At 42.2% G+C, this 21,818-nt stretch overlaps 1 protein-coding gene across 1 annotated transcript; it reads right to left on the bottom strand.

Annotated features, from left to right (window-relative positions):
* Positions 1 to 73: 73 nt before the first annotated feature.
* Positions 74 to 20,908, bottom strand: IMPAD1 (inositol monophosphatase domain containing 1). The gene is made up of 5 exons (XM_010582912.1): positions 20,391 to 20,908; positions 7,146 to 7,305; positions 6,109 to 6,204; positions 3,033 to 3,194; positions 74 to 1,572 (listed from the first exon to the last, which is right to left on the bottom strand). The coding sequence occupies exons 1-5, from the start codon at positions 20,775 to 20,777 to the stop codon at positions 1,301 to 1,303; spliced, it is 1,077 nt and encodes a 358-aa protein (XP_010581214.1). The 5' UTR covers positions 20,778 to 20,908; the 3' UTR covers positions 74 to 1,300.
* Between the last annotated feature and the right edge of the window lie 910 nt (positions 20,909 to 21,818).

The raw sequence follows: 21,818 nt of genomic DNA, 5'->3' as shown, positions 1-21,818 counted from the left end.
TCCACATATTTTAGAGATGCAACAAATTGTCATTTGATATCAAAGGGCCCATGTTCTGTTCTGCGTATGCTGGATTGACAAAGAATGTTTTTCAGCGAAGTTTTGCAGGCCCTGCTGTACTTCAAGTGCCACATGTTCTTCAAACTTGCTTAAACAGATTCAAGTTTAAATGGTTTCTATGTAAATTTCCACAAACCAGTAACTGCAAGCTGTTAGGGATGGCTCAAGAGCTTTCTGCAGAAAAGAGTGCACCTTAATCTAAAAAGACAGAAAGTAGTTTCTGGGGTTGTAGAAAAATTGCTGGTTTATGTGTCATGTTGCAAATGGAAACAACCAATCAACTTACTATATCTGTTAAACTCATTCCATATGACTCTATCCAATGGAAAAAAAAAACCCCAAACAAAAAAACAGGTACTGAAGGAAGAGGCTGTTTCTATAGGCACAAATACGAAATGATGAGCAAGGCCTACATCAGAGAAAAATCTAGCATGCATCTTCAACACTGTACGCAGAAATCAAGGACAAGAAGTACCTGTTAAAAACTATACAAGGAAACACTGCCTTCTTTTAAAAAGGTATATGGAAATAATTACACTGATTAATAAACCACTGATATTCACAACCCATCTGAACTAAACTGGTTTACATCTTCAGGAAAAAAGTCAAAACAGTATAGAACATTTCTTTTTTTTTCCTCTTAAAAAGCAGAAGGAATGCCACACTGTCAAAGATAAATTGCTGCTGCATATAAATTTGTGTCAACCTTCTTGTGCTTTCTGTTCAGGGGATACAGAACACAGGGTCATGTTTCCTGCTAAACTGTTTACAGAGTTATCAGATGCCTATACAAATCAACCTTTTTTCCTACCTAATTCATTATGGAGTTGCTACAGCTACAGTAACAAGATGTAAAAGGTTCCAAGAAATTCCTGTGAGAACTACTTCGGTTATTTTATGAATAAATTTGGATTTTTCTTTAGTTCACCTACGTTCACCAATATATACTGTATATGCACCTTGAGTATAAGAACTGCATAAAAACAGTCTGGAAAAAAAAAAACAATGTGGAAACTGAGGTGTGAGGCAGTCAGTCCCCTTTCTACTTCTGATTATTATTATTTTATTCTTTTTTAAATACCACCACTGAAGAAACCCAATGCACTATATAGTCCCCAAACCCACACCAAACTGCTCTGCTTTGCTGTGCATCTTTCCCAGCAGGTTTTCACACCTGCTTCTTCAGACAGAGCATTCGGAGGCTACAAAAGCACAACTTGTACTTCTCCATCAGTCAAGTTTATTTGTGTGATGTTTTTTCTAGATCTGGAAGTTTTTCAATTAGTGCTTTATGGTTCATGTTGATACTGGCTATAAGTCCTCCCTCATTGCCATCTGAGCCAGTGTAACTAATTTCTTCACCAGTTAGGGTAGTCATATGGCCACCCAATGCTCTCAACACTGCATTTCCAGCACATATGTCCCACTTCTTAATGTAGGTGACATGGATATACACGTCAGCTTCTTCTTGATTCTTTTCAGCAACGTCAAGGAGGGCCAACACTTTATAACCTAGAAAAAACAGGCAGAAGTTAAAAAAAAAAAATTAAACCAAGTTTTCCTGTTCCTCATAAAGGATAAATCTAATAGTAAGTGTTAAGATGCACATAAAAGATTTAGGAAAGTGATGTCATTAATTACATCATGCCATCCAGTATAATGGCAGAAGCATCAATAAACTTTGTCTGCCTTCTAACCTGTAGAGAAAATTTGAAAAAGGAACACCCCCCCACACACCCCCCAACAAGATTTTTCCACTGCACCCCATTTAAAACCCTGGGTATTTGAGACACATTATTTTTAGACAGCCTTTACCAATATGCTATAGACTTATCTAGAGACACATTAAAAGAACAAGACCAGAAACTCAAATACAGTTTTGCTCTTAATGTTCACTCACTTATTTCTCAATCTCTGTATTATGCTGAAGTCAACCTTTTTCTTCCTGGATTTTTATTACAATAGAAGGAAGATGCATATACCACTCAGCCCAGGGCATTCCTCTTTATCATACATTATGCAGTACAAAGTCATTGCTCAAAATAGTATTCTTTCTTTTATGGAATTTTTTCAATTTTTCAAGTGTTCAACCAAAATCCTTGTTTCATTAAACTGTTCCTTTCTTTATCTTCGTACACAGAGTCAAGCCCTGGAGAAGATCTGCTATAATCAGTTACACTTTCACTTCCTTTATCATAAGAAAACTCATTTAGATTCATTGTCAAGAACCTATGCAACATCTTCTTGACTAAACAATTCATAACGGAGCTCTAGCTTCCCATATTAAAGACATAGAATGATACATTTCTGTAAAATTCAAATTTTGCATGGCTTTTCTAAGACTTTGAAACAGCAATTGCTTCACACTAGTGTCTCATATATTTCCATTCTGTCAGCAACACACACAAGGATATTGTGTAAGCTTACAAAAGCTAAGCTAAAACGTCTTTGGACTGAACATGAGACACATAAAAATGGCCTTCAGTGACACTAGTTTTCTCTTTTGACATAAATGCAAGACATAGTACCAAGCTTTAATGGCTTTTTCTCAAAAAAAAAAAAAAAATTGTTCAATGAAACATACTACTAGCTAACTAAGAACCAACAGATTCTCTTCCATGATTCCGTATGTGGTCACAAACCCCTTTTTCCTCCACAGAGGCACCAGTGCCTTCAATGAATGCACATCAGTGTGTTCAATGAAAAGACCACGAGAACATTGCTGGCCCAGGCTTAGGTTCACTAACATAGTAACTTGTGAATAGCTTGAAGCCTGAACTAAGTTTGCATGTAGGTTTCTATATACAGGAAAAAACTGTGTCCCATTGTCAAGTGCTTGCTTTTAGGGATGCGAAGGACAAAAGGTGGGGAAAAAGAAGAGGTGCCACAGTTATATCCTTTTGTCTAATAACAGCTATCCCCTTAAATCATTTGGAAGCAATAAAATGGATAGGATGCTTAAGGAACCAAACCTGCTCCACCAGCGGGGATTATCACAGTCTTATTTCCAAATGTCTGCCGTGCAACCTGCTCAACTTTTCCTGCATGGGAGCGGGATACAATAATCCTTGGAGTTTTCTCATTGTAGGAGGCACGAGCTTTTATGTTTGACCCACCATCCACCATTGCCCAGGCTACAAGAAAAACATAAATTCTGCTAAGATTTACAAAGACAATCTCTGTTAAGTGTAAAGATAAAAGGATACTTATCTGAGAAAATGGAATTGATGCTTCTGGTTTAATTTCTCTCCCTATTGTAAAAGAGGGTTAGGGCTGACAAAAGGAAGGGGTGCATGCCCACATGTGCACACAAGTGGAAGAGAAAGAGAAACAGCACCCACACAAACACACACTTTTGTGCTTATGGCATTATCCCATACCTAACTATTCTTGTGTGATACTTCCAAAAAACAGAGTAAGAGGGAAAAATCCCAAGTAGGAATATTTGGAACTTACAATTGGAAAGCCACCAAAGTTAAAAGGATGGCTCTGAGTCAGAAATAGATCCAGTATTTCCTCAAACAAACTTTTTATAAGGACAAAAAGCCCCACTATCCTTCAAAGCAGGTAGCAAGGAAGGAAATAGCTCAGGAGGATAGTAATACTAAGGAAAACATTTGATGGTGTGTTTCAGAGGACTGGATTTAGAATACACAACCTCCCACTTGTTTCATCATGAAGTTCAAAGCCAAGCTTGGTAGGTGGCATCCCCTAACCATTAATTTGACATTTACTTAGCAGACTAACCAGCAATTTCATCTCAGTAGAGGGCCAGATTGTATGGCAACAGACTAAATTATGTGTAATAACAATGCCGACTGCCCTTTACTGCTTTGTGTTTGTGTGGTAGTATTAGGAACAATCCTACTTGCAACATACTGTTATTTCCAGCTTAGGAAATGAATACTGTTCACATAGAATGACAGACTTCATTGCACCTCATCTGATGCCATGTCTGAGCATTTCACACTTTACTATCACTAAAGGAGATAAATTTTCAAAATTACAGTCCTAAAAAAACAGTTCTTCAGGTAGATGTTGATAGTTAGAAAAATGTTCCAATAACCCCAAGATTCTCAAAGCATATTGGAATATAGCACACACTTAAATGACTGGAAATTAAGTTCATATTTAAAGACAGTAAAATATTTAGCACAAAATATTGAGCATTCAGTGGGCAAAAAAAGAGAACAAATAGGAAATACATTTATTCAGAATTAGTTTCTGTGCCAGAGCTACTGCATAACTTCACAACTCTAGAGGTCAGTATTGCCTAAGGGAAAATGAGAACAGAAATTCTTGTTTCAAATATATGGTAAGACAATGTATTGGGTTTGGGTGGCAAGGTTTTAGTAGCGGGGGAGGCTACAGGGGTGGCTTCTGTGAGGAGCTGCTAGAAGCTTCCCCTATGTCCGACAGAGCCAATGCCAGCCGGCTCCATGATGGACCCACCGCTGGCCAAGGCCGAGCCCATCAGCGATGGGATAACACATTTAAGAAGGAGGGGAAAAAGTTGCTGTGCAAGAGAAACTGCAGCCAGAGAGAAGAGTGAGAACATGTGAGAGGAACAACCCTGCAGACCCCAAAGTCAGTGAAGAAGGAGGGGGAGAAGATGCTCCAGGTGCCGGAGCAGAGATTCCCCTGCAGCCCATAGGGAAGACCATGGTGAGGCAGGCTGTCCCCCTGCAGCCCAGGGAGGTCCACGGGGGAGCAGATATCCACCTGCAGCCCATGGAGGACCCCACACCGGAACAGGTGGGTGCCCCAAGGAGGCTGTGACCCCATGGGAAGCCCACGCTGGAGCAGGCTCCTGGCAGGACCTATGGAGAGAGGAGCCCACACTGGAGCAGGTTTTCTGGCAGGACTTGTGACCACGTGGAGGACCCACACTGGAGCAGTCCGTGCCTGAAGGACGGCACCCCGTGGAAGGGACCCATGCTGGAGCAGTTCATGAAGAACTGCAGCCCATGGGAAGGACCTACGCTGGAGAAGTTTTGGAGGACTGTCTCCCGTGTGAGGGACCCCACACTGGAGCAGGGGAAGAGTGTGAGGAGTTCTGTCCCTCAGGAGGAAAGAGCGGCAGAGACAACGTGTGATGAACTGACCACAACACCCACTCCCCATCCTCCTGTGCTGCTGGGGGGTAGGCAGAGAATTCAGGAGTGAAGCTGGGCCTGGGAAGAAGGGAGGGGTGGGGGGAATGTGTTTTGAAATTTGGTTTTATTTCTCATTACCCTACTCTGGTTGATTGGCAATAAATTAAGTTAATTATTTTCCCCAAGTTGAGCCTGTTTTGCCTGTGATGGTAACTGAGTGATCTCTCCCTGTCCTTATCTTGACCCACGAGCCCTTTGTTATATTTTCTCTCCCCTGTCCAGCTGAGGAGGGGGAGTGATAAAGTGGCTTTGGTGGGCACCTGGCACCCAGCCAGGGTCAACCCGCAACAGACATGAATGCTAAAACTACTTTGAAGCTTTCAGAAGTGCATACACATTGCCAAGCTTGCAGCTACGCTCACCGATACGTTATTAATACTAAAGAATTAATTAGTTCATGGTTGTGGCATTAAAATCATGTCAGATAGTCAATGAGGCTATGCTAGAAAGTCTTGCTTGTTACACACAAACAGTTGCCATTAAGATCTTTAATCAATCTTTATTATTCACACTGAATAAACAGCAGCTTCTGGGTATAATATCACGGACCAAAGTTCTTCTGCTGAATGAGCAAAGTGCTCTTCTTCTGAAGACTAATAGCACATGTAAGACTGGCCAGTATGTGTAGGTTTCACTTTGCTTTGCTATAAGCGCTCCAACTGAAGGGATCTTAATTCTTAAACACATTTTCAGTTAGTTTTAAATGCATCATTTCCCGTTGTGGTTTTACAGCACAGAACACATCTGCAGCTCTAATTCTGAGGTCTGCAGCAGCGCTCTTTTGCCCCAGGTACTATTTTCTCATTTATACCTACAGATGTTCTCTTAAACATCAAATTTTAATTAACAGTATGACTGAAGATGCTGGAAATATGTGAAGGCATAAAGATACCTGTATATGCTGAGAACGGCTTGTGTATCACTCCTATTACTGGTTTACCATTTACAGCCACGCAAACCATTGTTGTGACATACTGTCGAAGATCCTCTGTGGGCAAAATGAGAAAGTGAGCAAGTTTACAGCCAGATGCCAAGAACACAAAAAGAAAGCAGACCTGACATTATAGAAAAGTTGTTCTTTGAAGACTAGTCTATATTCTGCCTCTTACAATTATGTAACTTTGTTGTATCTTCAAAAAACCTTGGCAGTTTTCAAACAACTTTAAAGACTTCAGTTTTCCAGCAATTTTTCCTGTTCAGTAGATGTAACCTATCCTACCAGGTCTAATGTTAACAGCCGTGTCTTATGCAGCATGTATTGTCATGGAAATCTGTGCCCCTATACTCTCCCTTCTCTGCCTCACCTCCTGTCCTCTATTGGTTCAAAGCTGATAATTCAAATACCGAAGAACATTCACCAGAAAAGGTGACTGTATCAATGGAATACTCACAAAAAAATCCCCATTTTTCTGTTTGTTCTTCAGTACTTATCAGCAAGAATTTTAGTTGGATTGCCTTGAACTGCTTATGTGACATCTTAAAACACTTGAAAAAGGGGAAGATTGAATTATGAATGCTTTTTTGAAAAACTATAACAATTTTTATCAGATTAAATAGAATGTTTACTTAGTATTCCCTTTAAGTAAACAAACAAAATATTCTGAGATATTTAGTGTTGCCACAGTAATAACTTCAATAAAGAAATGTGTAAATCCAGCAAAATCCATAAATTACAGTTACCATTTATTTTAGCAATTGCTTACTTCCAAGGAACACCACAGTAATTTCACAGTTGGAATATATGAAAGTAAACGCTGTGGTCTAACAACTATAGAGATTTCATGATGCAATTTGTTCAATTAAATCACACTAGTTTTGACATAACACACTTTAACAAGAGATGTCATTTTAAATACTTACTATTTTTTCTCCAGTATAAAAGGCAGACATCAGAATTACACACATGATTTGTCAACAAGAATCAGCTACCTGTGTATTCTTGTGTAGCATCTAATGGATCGATCCAGACAGTAACACTTTCTGCTGGAACCTCTTTAGGCTGTATTTTTTGTTTTATGTCTTCAGGAATACTGCGATCCCAAGAGACTGTCTCCTGATCAGCTGTATCAACACGCTCTTCAGAGTTTATCTATGATGAGACAACAAAAGTAGCTTCATTAACTTATCAGATACAGTAACTGTGGTACTCGGAGAAATTACAGATTTGCTCAGATCTTCTCTTTCTCCCTTCACCTCCAGCTAAAAATGCACAAACTACTCATTTTTCAGCAACTCACAAGCTATTACCATCAAGCAACAAGCAATGGAAAACCACAATCCAGAATTTTACTACGAACCACACCACAGCTGGACACTTTCTTTGGCTGCAACTCTTCCTACTGAACATTCTCACAGTATGAATCACAGCTTTTTTTTAAATCAAAAGTTAAATGCAGTTGCTTCAAAGACTACAAGCCAAACATCTGACTTTGCAGAGTCACGTGGTATACAGATACAGCAGGGGTCTAATATTCCATTTATACACATCAGTAGATGCAGATTGAAATATACAGATATTTTATCAACAAATATTTTGCAGACTATAGTATGACTTGGGGGAGTAGGAACCCTAGTATATATTCCTGCTTCCGGCATTGAGTTACAACTAGCAATTTAAGCAGCTCAACTGGATGTAACCATTACACATTGCGAGATGAATGTTATTTTATAAACAAGCTAATAATATTCCTTACCTGTCTTTAGGGTAAGTTGGGCTAAGGACCTAAGAAGGCCCATGAAGAACATTTATAAGCAGAAATCAAAGGTCACATTTAAGCCTACTGTCATTGGCTGCCTAGCTTAATGAATTTTATTCTGGACCAGAGGGCATTTTAGTATGCCAAATAGAGTTTGGTCCAGTAGCAGAGCACACAGTCCCAGTCTGTTGAATGGAAGAACGTTCTGCAAAACCCAATACAATGTCATTGTGACTGCAATAGCAAGGTATTTCTGGATCACAAGAGATGCAGTTAGCACAAAACACTGTATGTAATGATCTCTCATGTTACAAAACACGACATAACCTGTCAGGAAGAACTGCTGGGGAAATATGGATCAATCTGTCTTAACCCATCCATACCAGCTTACTACTACTGTAAACGTGGTTTTTAGGAGAGCTGTAATCCAACTGGACATAAGTAGTGCTAACAGAAATTCAGACAAATTCATCCCATTTACTTTTAGCACCTTAGTTACAGTAGGAGACTAGTATTTCTATGCTCCTTCTACTGCCAATAAAAACAAAATCATTGCTATGCCTTTCTAGCTTCAGCCTGTGTGAATGCTTCAGAAACATAGCACTCCACTAATTACTTAGTAGGATGATGATGCTTATGGCTTAGATGTGTAGGTTATATGTCTGAAGTTGAGTTAACAAATCTGGACTTTTGGGACATTTAAGAATACTAGGAAAACCAGCTTTTTTACTCTTGCTAACTTTAAAGGTGGTTTCCTCTAATATAATTCTAAATGGATGCCAAACTGACTAGCTCTTGTGTCCCGTCAAGGCAAAATAGTAGGCACGCATGGGGTACAATGTGTCTACAACCTAGAACCACTGATTTCCCTTTACTTGCTACAGGTAGTGTCAAGACTGCTAGCTCAGATTCAGCTGACTGCTAGACCAGATAAATCCCCTCTAACTAAACCATCTTGTTATTACAGATGTTGTAGGTAGGTGACTTTGAAAGACAATGAAAATAAAGAAACAATCTGACTACATTTGAATGTTACAGTCTTTGTATCAGCAGGATTTTTACATAATTCACATCATGACAAGAAAAGACATCACACACCTCAACTGTAACACACTATTAGCAAAGGGTTAAGGGCCATCTCTCCAAGAGAATTCAAAAAAAGAAAGCAAGCAGAACTGCAGCAACTCCAGCCATACATCATAGCTGTCTTCTCATGTAAAACCAGTATTTGAAGCATTGTGTGCCAAACACAGAGTCCTTGAAGTTGCCATGACAGTTACAAATTAAACATCTGTCACTGTACAAGAAACCTGACAATTGTGTTTTCCCCTAGGGAAAACAGTCCTGCAAAGTCAGGATGACCAGTCCCACAGACTTGGCAGCCTCAACACAGCCCCTGGGCAGTTTAAGTTCCACTACAGCCTATTACTGTAAAAAAAACCAAACCAACCAAACAAACCCAAAAACCAAAAACATTTCCTCCACAGAAGAAAGAGGCCTCCAAAAGTTAAAGGGTTGGAACCCAAAAGGAAGAATATCTTGTTAAACCTGTTGTTACAGTACACTAATATTAAAAGACTGAAACTATCTGAAAGGTATTGTTTTCAGAGAAAGACCTCCTAGTAGTTCAACTTTTGCAGAGGTGGCCATGACGCTGCAGTATTTATAATGCTTCTGAGGAGTCTCTCTCAACAGCCACAATTAGTCTGCCAGTGAAAAAAAAAAGGGGGGGGGGGGGAATAGCGATCAGGTTGCAAAGCCATCTGGAGAAAATAAAAATAAAATAAAATAAAAAAAATCAACTGGGTCACTAGTTTTCCATTCATACCACCATTTACTCTGTAGCCTTGGCTGAATACTCCACAAGTTACAGTCCAAGTAGAAATTCATAGTTATTCCACCACACGCAGTTATTAGATTATTTATTGTTAGGAAGCTAAAGCTACATTATGCGTTTTGCCAGACATAGCTGCCTGAGAGAGGATCACCAACCCTTAATGCTGGGAACTTATCTCGCCCCCCGCACTTTATTTTTTTTTAATGCATGAGAATATAACCTGGAAAACATGCCTTTGTGTTAATACAATGTTCCCTTTCTACTTGTCATTCTCATTTGCTGGAAGCCTCCAGAGGCCACGACCTTACATTTCAAGCGTTTCTGAAGCGATATGGATATGTATTTGACTGCATTCCCAAGTCTTCACTCAGAAATTGGGAGCAGCTATGGTAGAAAGACAATCACAACACCAAATGTTTCAGACAACAGAGCTTGTTCCAGCAAGACACTCTGAGTCAAACTGCCACGTTAATGTAAATAATTATAAAGTCTGCATGCTTGCTATCATATACATAACTTTGCCTACTCCTGAGAGTCAGATTTAGATAGCAACCCATCATGCAAGAACTTGAGGCAGCAAGCCAAAGACAGAAATAAATAGTTATTTGGGGTTAGCCAACTAACAGCTGTAAGCTGTAAAAACCTGTCTCGGGAAGCTCTGTAAGCTGCCCACCGACACTGAGTTTAACTACATTTAAGCAATCTTCCCCAGTCCTACTTGGAAGGGAAAGCCCTCCTCACAAAGAGCTGCATCAAACACAGAGATTTAATAAAACACATATAAATAGGTGAATGGACTACTATTGAAAGGTCAACAAAAAAATTATTTCATAAAAAAGGCAGTCTGGCTGCATCTCGCCAGCACAGAGCTTCTTCAAAACGAGTCTGAGAGGTGCAGGAATCCCATAAGGGATGAGGGATGCTGCTCACAGCAGCCAGCAGCAGAGGTCCAACAGCAACATCGGGATCAGCACGTGGTGTGCCTTCCGAAACACCCAGGTGTCCCCAGCCTTCGGAAGCCCCTTGCACCCTCTCCTCTGGCACATTGGTGATTGGAATACAGATCTGCTCGGAGACACGGGAAGCAACTCAGGAGTGTACTACAAACCCGTGTGGATAAACGCAGTACTCGAAACAAACAGCCAACAGTCCTGACCACGTAAAGTCTTCAGGGAACCTCACAGTGGCTCATTGTCCTGTGCTGGGCTACTCCCTACCAGCACTTCGTGATGTCTATGTGGCAGATCATCACCCAACAAAACTGCTTGAATACTAGGTAGCTGTCTGTGGCGAGGTGAACAAACTCAGGCTTTTTCCTGGTTTGAAAGAGTAGGACACAGCTGTAGTTTTGGTTTTGAATTCACCCATTAAAGATAAATTAAACTGAAAACATATATGCTAAAAAAATTAAATAGAAGTTTCTGTTCAAATACATAAATTATTAAAAAAACCCCAAACATCAGTACATGAGAACGCAATGCTTTTCTTAGTGTTTGGTGGGAAGCTAATTTTATTTGAATTTATTACTCCCCCTCCTTCCCCACATCCTTATTCATCCCAATACTCATTTTGTATTTTAACGTGCAAAGAAACCAGTATCTTGAAAAAAGATGAGGTAGAACAGCTCTTTATTCCTGAGTGTCAATATCCTCATCTGATAATTAAGTCCTTTCAAATCCAAATCTCAGTGCTGTTTTATTAAAATAGAAAACAAAACAAGAGCAACACAAATACTATCCCACCTGTATTATAAAGAAGAAATACTAATTAAGCTATCAAGGTAAAAACAGAACAAAAACACCCCACAGTTTAGGTAACAACAAAAGATACTATTCACTAGTCCAAATATGAATATAAGAATATTCCACGTATTACATTTCAAGAACAGAGACTGGAACAGGTTGCCCAGAGATATGGTAGATGCCCCATCCCTAGGAACATTCAAGGTCACATCAGATGGGGCTCTGAGAAACCTAATCTAGTTGAAGATGTCCCTGCTCATTGCAGGGGGGTTGGACTAGATGACCTTGAAAGGTCCCTTCCAACCCAAACTATTCCATCATTCTATGATTCAATGAATAAGTCTATTGATTTGAATGGGACCATGAAAATGGAAAGCCTGGAGGCCCAGACAAAATAGCGTGCACAGGGGAACGCTAGTACAACATTAATAGATGTTTGACTTTGTTCTTCTGTTTTGTTAGGGCACTAACTCTCCATGACATACACAGCCACTTCACTGGTGGTTATGCAGTGTAAGCATTATGCATACCCAAGATTCAAACTTAACTTTGCCATTTGCATTCACATGACAGGAGATGGAGGAACGGAGTGGAGGGACAGAAGTAAATAAGTAAATGCAAACATTTACAACCAATAAAAAAACAATGATCCCTTCTTACTGGCTGACTGTCCTGGTTTCAGCTGGGATAGAGTTAACTGTCTTCCTAGTAGCTGGTACAGTGCTATGTTTTGAGTTCAGTATGAGAAGAATGTTGATAACACACTGATGTTTTCAGTTGTTGCTCAGTAGTGTCTAGACTAAGTCAAGGATTTTTCAGCTTCTGATGCCCAGCCAGCGAGAAATCGGGAGGGACACAAGAAGTGGGGAGGGACACAAGAAGTTGGGAGGGCACACGACCAGGGCAGCTGACCCAAAGTGCCCAACTGGGTATTCCACACCATGGGACGTCACATCCAGTAGAGGAACTGGGGGGAGTGGGGGGATCACCGCTTGGGGAGTAACTGGGCATCGATCGGCAGGCGGTGAGCAATTGCACTGTGCATCACTTGTATATTCCAATCCTTTTATTATTGCTGTTGTCATTTTATTAGTGTTATCATTACCATTATTAGTTTCTTCTTTTCTGTTCTATTAAACCGTTCTTATCTCAACCCACGAGTTTTACTTCTTTTCCCAATTTTCTTCCCCATCCCACTGGGTGGGGGGGAGTGAGTGAGCAGCTGCGTGGTGCTTAGTTGCTGGCTGCGGTTAAACCAGGACACTGACTGAGATATGTCCCCTGTCACTAATGTCCAGAGAAACCAGCACCTTGAAAGGCATACTGACCTACTAGATGACTGCACGGGACTGTACTTGATTTGCTGTTATTTGACTGTGCTTCAGAGATGTCACAACTCAGGGGAGAGCACTTCAACCAGCAGCCTTTGGGCTTTCCCCCGCTTATGGGCCAAGCCTCACACCTCACCCCTCCAACCACTGCTGTCGTGCTTCACCAAAAAGCAACATGCCCTTATGCCCGCTACACTACAAGTCAGACTGTTTTACCTCCATTTGCTCAGCTTCTCTGTTTTTTCCCTCAAATATATCAGAGGTGAAAGCTGTCTCATCTTCTCACAGCATCTGTACATACACAAATTGTGTGAAGGAATCAGATGCCAAAACCTCTGAACGTAAACACCCGCTTGACAAGTCATGATGTATAAATATGCACAACAGGAGAGCACTCTCCGGGAGAGCAAGAAGCAGTCAAACCACTGTATTTCCAATAACCAAGGAAAGTATTTAACTTATCCTGGTTATGAAACAGGGCTCCAGAATCTGCTACAGAAGGAAGGACTTGCATTCACACCAAGACTTAGCTCATCAGCAGCCAGGACCACTCATGATCCCTCCAACTTTTGAATTTTGGGGCAGTGAGCAGCAGTTTTCACTATGAATGAAAGCTGCTTCCTGAAAGCTTATGTTACTTGACACTGAAAAGAACGCAAACTCAGAAATCAAAATATCACTTCCTTTTTTAAGTTTAAAGTGCCTTTAAGCTTTAAACAGTTTGAATAGTAGCCTTGCCAGCATAGTAAAAAATTCTAGTTTTATTCAATACACTGACATTTTTAAAGCCAGCTGCTTCCTTTTGAAAGGGTTCTTTTCCTCCTTAGATTACCTCAACCTATTAGAAAGGAAAAATGAGCTTTTACAGGTGACCTTCATGCCTTTCAAAAAGTTTCCTCTTGCTAGGGTCCAATTTACAAAGAGTTTTAGCAAGGTAGATTCTGTTATGAAAGGATAGAGAGGATCTTGCTGAGTCACATGATCCTCTAAATAAATAGCTTGTTAAAAGGTAATAAAGTTTAATAAAAATATAAAGTATATTTGTATATAAATATGGAAGGTATAAAAATAGACTAATATATAAAATAATAAAAGGTATAAAAAATGCTGGTCTCATGTTGTCATTCATTTGAAGTGAAAACAACAAATACTTCTACAATAATGCCACGAAACAGATAAAGGAGGCACGCATTTTTTTCAAGGCACAGAAGTCCAGGCAGAGAGAAGTTTTCCTCTACCATCAACTACATCTTCATTTATTTTAATAAGAAGTCGTCACTTCATGCAGGAACAAGATTACTGGATGTGCAAAGAAGAATATGGACAAGCCTAAATGTCAAAAAGCTCAATTACTACTTATCAAAACTCATTACGTGGTTTGGTCATTAAGACAGCAGGAAGCAGAGTGAAACAAACAGGTTTTCACAAATGGTAAAGACGTATCAGATGACAACTCTGCTTCTACTGACTTAAGACAAATAGAAGTTAGTGAAAACAACAAAAATGCAACAGGGGGAATCAGCACGGATCACAGAATTCAAAGTTTCCTCCAGTAATCTGTAGAAACAACTAGAATTTAAAGCCAGTAAAAGTAATAAAGCCACTTGCTCATTAGCTCACACGTGTTTCAGTAGATGGCAAAATTCTCTGTTACAGTTATATACAGATGCAAGTCTAGCAAAGAGAAAGGGATGACTAGTTTGTCACGAGAGTTGCAACACTACTTTTCATTTTAAAAAAACATCAAAATAAAGCCAGATTACAAGTCTATCAATACAATAAATAACACTGAGAAAACTTTTGCTGTTTGTGAGTGGTTACACTACTAAGAAACTCAAACCTCCAGATGCTCAGCTGACAGATGAAACACCCCCAGGATACACACAAGCCAAATGAACTAGTTGTCATTACATCTGAAAAGATCATCACAGACCTCATTACCATAAAGTTACAGGCTTTAATTTCATTTTATGTAGAGAGAGACAGCATAAGTCATCTAGCATCAATTCAAACTCATGTTAAGAGATGCATCTCCAGACAACACCTATTACCAAGATACCCAATTAACATTCACACTTCTTGCTTTACTTAGAAACCTGTTGCCAGCTGCTAAGATCATTTGGGTCAGAAGAATGGTAATTTTGTTAAAAAACCCAAGACCTGAGGATGCCATTCTCACAACCTGAAGAGACAAATAAATTACTGAACTTATTCAGCAAAGCACTGAAATCCTTCTGAAGTTTAAACAGCATTTTGGTTTTTAAACCTACTTCTTTAACATATCTATCTTTCCCACAGAATCGGCATCAGATGCACAGCTTGCCATCTTAGATGAAATTCCAGTTTTCTAAGTATGATAGCTGGCACTGTAGTCAGAAGTCTGTAAACAGCAGGTTTAAACCTCACAAGTAGTTCAGGTAGCTTGATTTTGAAAAAAAAAAAAAAAAGGTATGCTTGGAGACATTAATCTTCAAACAGTGGAATTAATTTAGAGGAAAATCTCATTAAAAGTTAAACTGACATGTTCTTAAATTTCCATTTCAAACACTGACACCCAATTCCAGCATTATCATGCAGAAACTTGAAATGAGGTATTTATCATCCATCTTCACTGGGTAGAACATTCAGATTCAGGGCAGTGGCAAGACTGTGTGCTGGTTTAGGCTGGGATAGAGTTAATTTTCTTCACAGTAGCTAGTATGGGGCTCTGTTTTGGATTTGTGCTGAAAACAGTGTTGATAACAGAGGGATGTTTTCGTCCCTGCTGAGCAGTGCTGACACAGCGTCAAGGGCTTTTCTGCTTCTCACGCCACCCCACCAGCGAGGAGGCTGGGGGGGCACAAGGGGTTGGGAGGGGACACAGCTGGGACAGCTGACCCCAACAGACCCAAGGGGTATTCCAGACCATATGACATCATGCTCAGCATGTAAAGGTGGGGGAAAGAGGAGGAAGGGGGGGACATTCGGAGTGATGGCGTTTGTCTTCCCAAGTCACCGTTAGGCGTGACGGAGCCCTGCTTTCCTGGAGATGGCTGAACACCTGCCTGCCCATGGGAAGTGGTGAATGAATTCCTTGTTTTGCTTTGCTTGTGTGTGCAGCTTTTGCTTTACTTAAACTGTCTTTATCTCAACCCACGAGTTTTCTCACTTTTCTGATTCTCTCCCCCATTTTACCGGGGGCTGAGTGAGCAAGTGCCTGTGTGGTCCATAGTTGCTGGCTGAGGTTAAACCACGACAGACTGATAAAAAGATGCTTGAAGAGAGACTAGGATTTACACTAGAAAACAAGACATATAGCTGGTGCAACTATAGAACATAAATCAATGCACTGGTCAAAATTAAGCCCAAAGAGCTGAAAATGAGAGTATAGGGCAGAATTCATTCTGGCAAATAAGACTGAATTCTGCATCCTGTGAAAATAACGCTAGTATAGTGTAGAAGCGAAATAGCAGAATTGTGTGGGTCACTAAGATTGGCTTTTTGATAGTCAGAGGACATAGGAAATGTGGCCAAAGTGCTTGTTTAAGGAACATGTCTTCCTCTGTCAATCACTCCCACCTTTGTGAGCAAGTAGGGCTGCTCCTTCAGATGTGCTGACACAGGCTGTTGGTAGGGCCATAATGTGAAGTGAACCAGGGTATTCCTAAATAACTTTTATTTTACATTTTTACCTTGGATACATTCAGGTATCAAGTTCCTGACACTGACCCCTGGACAAGCAGAGTTAGAAAAATGGAAGACTCTGATGCATGGCTCTAAGAAGCTCTTTTATGAGGTAATGCTGCTGAAACCCCTGTATAATGAGATCATCTCTTCAAACTGAGAAGCTCTTTTGGGCAGAACATACCAGTGTTTCTGTCCAGTCTCTTAACTGGATTTGGAAACACTGCCTCCCCAGTCCCCTCTCCCCCCAGCAGCAGGGCTGGCTTGAGCATCTCCTTAATCCCCTCACCTGATTCCCATCTCAGTCTTTATCACACTGCCACTGTGCACAAGGAATAAATGGGGCCGCATGGAGAACCAACCAGAAAAGCAGCGAAGTAACCCAGAAAAGATAAATAAGATAAAAAAAATGAAAAGGAGCAGAGGGGATGATTATAGCTGGATCAGAGCTTTAACTCATTCTCAGCATGACAAATAGACAAAGACAACACATTGGTAGTGCAGGAGCAGTAAACACCTCAAGCCTGTAACTGCAGTTGAGGACTTTATCAAGAGAAACCACGGCATATATCTTAGCATTAAATGTATTTTAAAATCAACTGCACAAACATACTTCATAGAAGATGCATGCAAATATTCACTGATGGATGTTGAGTGCAATCAGACAACACTGGGTAATACTTGAGTTAGAAATAACTGACTTGCCCCTTCCTCCCTTATCTTTCTCACATCTATTTCTAAGGGATATAACAACAATACTCAACACCACTCAATTTACTACACAGTGATAAAACAGAATCAATCTCCTCCTCTTCGGTCTTACCTAACCTAGCTGTGAGAAGTCTTGAACTGACGCAAATGCATCTATTTATATCAAATAGAGCAGGTGATGTAAGCAGTGGAGTTCCTCTTCCTCTGTAGAGATAATACCTTTACTTAAAAGAGCAGACAAAGGCAAAACATTTCTATGGGGTTTTTTTTTCCTCTCTTCCACCCCTCAGATTTTAAAGTGTTTTCTAAATCACAACTGTAAGGATTATAAGACTCTTTCCAGATTTATTTTAGCTTCCACAAGGGAGAAGCCTAACTCTTCCATCTTCTCTTAATAATCACACCTTAAGAGAAGATCTGCTTCAGACAGACTGTTTGCATGCTTTCCCTTATTATGTCCAGCAGCACAATACAGGGAATCCAAGGCTGCTCACTGATTTAACTTTATTTCTGTCAAATTACTTTTCCCCCTGGTTATTTTTAAACATTGGAAAGCCATAGCTATTCTTAGAGGACAATTAATGGATCATTTCCTTTGCGTTATAGCCATATTTTGGCATGCAGGTTTTGTGCTGGTTTGGTTTTTTTCCTGGCTGCAGCATTTGGCACCACTTTAAATGTTGCGGTACCCGTGCTAGGCTCAAGGACTCCATGATGTGAGTAAATCAGCATTTTGCATAAATTTACTCTTCGAATTCTTTCAGTTTCTGTTTGACAGTTTTTGTTCGCTGCATTTTCTCTAGCAAGAAGAGAAGAGGGGTTTTATTTGACTTCAATGTTTGTTATTCTGGGGTGTCACTCTGTACACAGGGATAAGGCTACAGATATAAAGTACGATGCCTCTTACAAGATACAGCTTTATAATGCATCACATGAAAGGTGTCTCGGGAAATCCTCTATAATCCTCATATTCACACCAAAACTACAGTAGATCTGTTCTATGAAACAGCAGCAGTTTTAGATGTGTTGTGCTGAAGATACACATGAAGGATTTGCAGATTGAGATGAGACCTTGTCTTCACACCTGAAAATTGTATAGTGCCACATGCATATAGTAAAACAAAAGTTTTTATTTTGGTTTGGACAAATGTTTATGAATACATCTTCATAATAGTATAGACTTTAAGAGACACCATGTCTTATCAGTATATACAGCTTAGTGGATATTTTTTAAATGCTGCATGAGATAAGCTGTTATTATGCAGATCACGTACTCAGAATACTAAATATCCCAGAGTTGATCTGTCAGATTGAGTAACTCTAGATCAGCTGAAAGATTTGTCAAACAAACTCTTCCTAGTCATCCTCAGTGCTCAACCTCAGTCAACCTAAGGGGGGTGGGAGAAGGAGAAAAAGAAAAAAAAGGAAAAAGAAATATGCCTGATTTTTTTCCAGTTCCACAGATGTACACACCCATTTTTGTCTTCATACTGTGTTTGAGAACACATCTGCACTCTAGAAAGTACCAACTATTTTTTAAAGGCTAGCAGCACAAGTTGACCGTGGGGAAAATAAAAAGGAGCAGCGAAGTTCTTTAAAAGCAGACGTTCAAAGTTAACACCCTCTAAGAGGAAGATGCACAAGTCAGACTGTCACTGCTATGCACCCCAGGCACTGGAGTTTATGCATGTGACCACAGACACAGAACAGGCAACACAGTTCCCTGAACTCTTCAAGCACAAACCGAACCCCAGCCTTCTCTAGAAGCACAGACAACTCTTACATCTGAACTAATGAAGTCCCTCCATCCGTGGAAGGGGAGGAAGCGTACAGATTCCAGGCAGCAATACAGGTAATGCCTCGCTCCGTGAGGACAGTGAATAGCAAAAGAGAACAAGGGACAATACTTTTTCTTCCTTTAATGTAGGGCCTGTGACCGACAATCCAGCAATCTTCAGAACATAACCTTCATAATCTTTCTGTAGAGGATTATTAATCACATATCAAGTTTATTTCAAATACTGAAGAATTTGGTGTTTGCTTTAGATTTCATATTCAATAGCTTCTCTACAAACTTAAAAAAACCCCAAACAAACAAAACAAAAACAAACCCCAAAGAACTACACACAACGCTGACGAACTTCCAAAACAGCCACTGAAAACTCACTGAGTAGTAACTAAACTTAAGCAAAAAATAAACTACGCTACTTTTTTTCTCAACTTGTCGAGGAAAAGCACGCAATCTCCACCTCTGAAATCCAAACTTAGGGTTTTCTATCCGTTTCAAATGACTGTAAAAAGCTAAAGAATTTAACATCAAGACACTGAAGAGAAGTTCCCATTTACTTAAGCGAAAGTGGAAACAAAGCCAACAAAACCCAAAAGGCCTCTAAAGTATAGCTCTGGTTTGGGTGCGACCTGAACTGTTAGACCCAGATCTCAGAAGCGAGTGAGAGCAGGGAGGCGTGTACACCTCTGAAAGAAAAGTAAACACATTTTGCCCACGTAGGCAGTGATCCACAGTGTGACACAGCTGTTAGCTTATCTGCTGTCCCAAAGCCACAAGAGCTAAGAAGTCCGATACTGTAACGCTATGTTCCTAAACCTCAAATCCTCAACCCCTTCTCCCCGTTACCAGCTCTGCCTATAGCTTACGGCGGGAAGGATAATTAAGAAAATAACAGCATTGCTAGTCTCAGCACCATAAACACACGCAGAACTGGCGCTATGAAGTAACCTTTATCCATAAGCAGAGAGCACACGATCCACGACGGTTAGACTCGGCGTTCCCCCCAACACACACCCCTCACGCCCGTATTATTTCAAGCACTGTTTCACCTCGCACGGCTTCGCTTACACAAGATCCAACTCCTTCCCCCGCAACCCAACACCCACGGCAACAACCATGAGGCGGCACCGCCACAGAATCAGCAAGAGGGGAAGGAAAAAACCGCAAAACTAGGGCAGTATTTCCCGTCGGCCGTTACAAAACGGGGAGGTGACGCGTGTCCCCCCGCAAGGGGCCGAGCCCCCGCGGCGCGGCAGCCCGGCGGTTCGCCTCAGGCCCTCACCCGGCCGGGGAGGAGCAGCCCAGCGCTGGAGCCCTGCACCGGGCGGGAGGCGGGGGGGGTGCCCGGCCCCGGGCCCGCTGCACAGCCCGCTCCCCGCCTCACGGGAGGGAGCCCGGCACCCACCTGCACGGCGGGGAAGGCGCCCTTCAGCAGGTAGAACATCCTGCGGTTGGAGAGGAGGTCGCCGCTCGTCAGCTGCTCCTCGGCCCCCTCCCGCGTCTTCCCCTTCGCCTTGGCGTTGAGGACGTTGCCCTCGCGGACCCGCTTCACCTCCTCCCCGCCCCTGACGGCGGCCAGGACGGACACGGCCAGCAGCTCCCGCAGGTCCACGGCGCCGGCGAGCGCGGAGCCGCGGGGCGTCTCGGGCCCGCCGGCCGCCGGCTCGCTCAGCATGAAGAAGGCGAAGCGGCCGGCCAGGAAGCCGGAGTAGAGGTGGTAGAGGACGCCCAGCCCCAGCAGGCAGAACACGGCCATGCCGAGCGGCGAGAGGCGGATCCCCATGGGGGCCATGGCCGCGGGGCAGGAGGGCACGGCGGGGCGGGCGGGCAGCGGTACCGGGCGCTCACCACAGCCCCATGATGCCGCCGGGGCGCTCCGCTCCCTCTGGCTGCTGCTGCGGCGGCGGAGCCGGCCCGGCTCCACGCTCCTCAGCGGGCCGGCGGGGAGGCAGCGCCGTCTGTATCCGGGTCAGGCGGAGGCGGGGCCCGCCGCTCGCACTGAGCATGTCCCGCCGGCCACCGCACGCCCGGCGGGCAGCGCGATCGTTCCCCTGCTCTGCGGGTGTCCCGGCAGGAGGCTGGGAGAGCCCTCCTGGTCCCTGCCGCGGGCCTGCCTGGTAGCGCACACTCCCCTGCGCCCGCTGGTTCTCCTGAAACGTGCGGTTTGGGGTGGGTTTCGGGGTTTTTTTTCTTCATCTGCTTCTAGGCAGCAGGTGCGTGAGGAGCACGCACCTCCGGGCAGCGGTGGGGCCGAGGGAGCCGGCCCTGCCCGCTCCTGCCCGCTCCTGGCAGCGCGGCCGCCCGCGGGGGCTGGGGCCGGAGGCGGCTCGGAAGGACGGCACGACGGGCCGGGAAGGAGATTTCTGTTGGAAGGTGCTGTTGGCATAAATTGCCGCTTAATTTCTGAAGCTTTGCCGTTAACGGTTCTGAGCATCGTTGCTGAGCAGCATCTCGTGTCTTTCACCTACTGGTTAGGGAACTTCGGGACTCTCAGCCCCCTTGTGCTGCAGGAAAGGGGCTCGAAGTTAAGAATTCCTTTCATACAGTAGAATGAAGCAAATCCAACCGTTTTCTCAGCCAAGTGATGCGCTAAAGGCCTACCTGTCTAAATTTATACTTTTCTTTGCACCTCAGTTGGTTTGGGGGAGTGTGGAACTGCATGTTTATGACCAGGATGGACATCTGGGGTGGAAAGAAGGAAATCTCGGATTCTGTTTCTGTTCTCTTTTCTAATTCTCTCTAGTAGTTTTGAGTACGTTATATCAGAAACAAAAAAAAATTAATTCAGCATTGTTTGAATTAATTACACATTCTTTTACTCAAGCGATATTCT

Source organism: Haliaeetus leucocephalus, unplaced genomic scaffold (genome assembly GCF_000737465.1).
Source record: "Haliaeetus leucocephalus isolate CR32 unplaced genomic scaffold, Haliaeetus_leucocephalus-4.0 Scaffold858, whole genome shotgun sequence".
Classification (NCBI taxonomy): Eukaryota; Metazoa; Chordata; class Aves; order Accipitriformes; family Accipitridae; genus Haliaeetus; species Haliaeetus leucocephalus.
Note: the sequence above shows the minus strand (reverse complement) of the source record. Positions and strands in the feature narration are given on the sequence as shown.

What these genes read in the sequence shown, in the direction of transcription:
- IMPAD1 (XM_010582912.1), bottom strand. Translation starts at nt 20,777, where the DNA reads ATGGCCCCCATGGGGATCCGCCTCTCGCCGCTCGGCATGGCCGTGTTC. An exon ending in TGCTACACAAGAATACACAG is followed by an intron (nt 6,205 to 7,145) that starts GTAGCTGATTCT and finishes TTTTGCCCACAG; the next exon opens with AGGATCTTCGACAGTATGTC. An exon ending in GCCGTTCTCAGCATATACAG is followed by an intron (nt 3,195 to 6,108) that starts GTATCTTTATGC and finishes TTTTTCTTGTAG; the next exon opens with CCTGGGCAATGGTGGATGGT.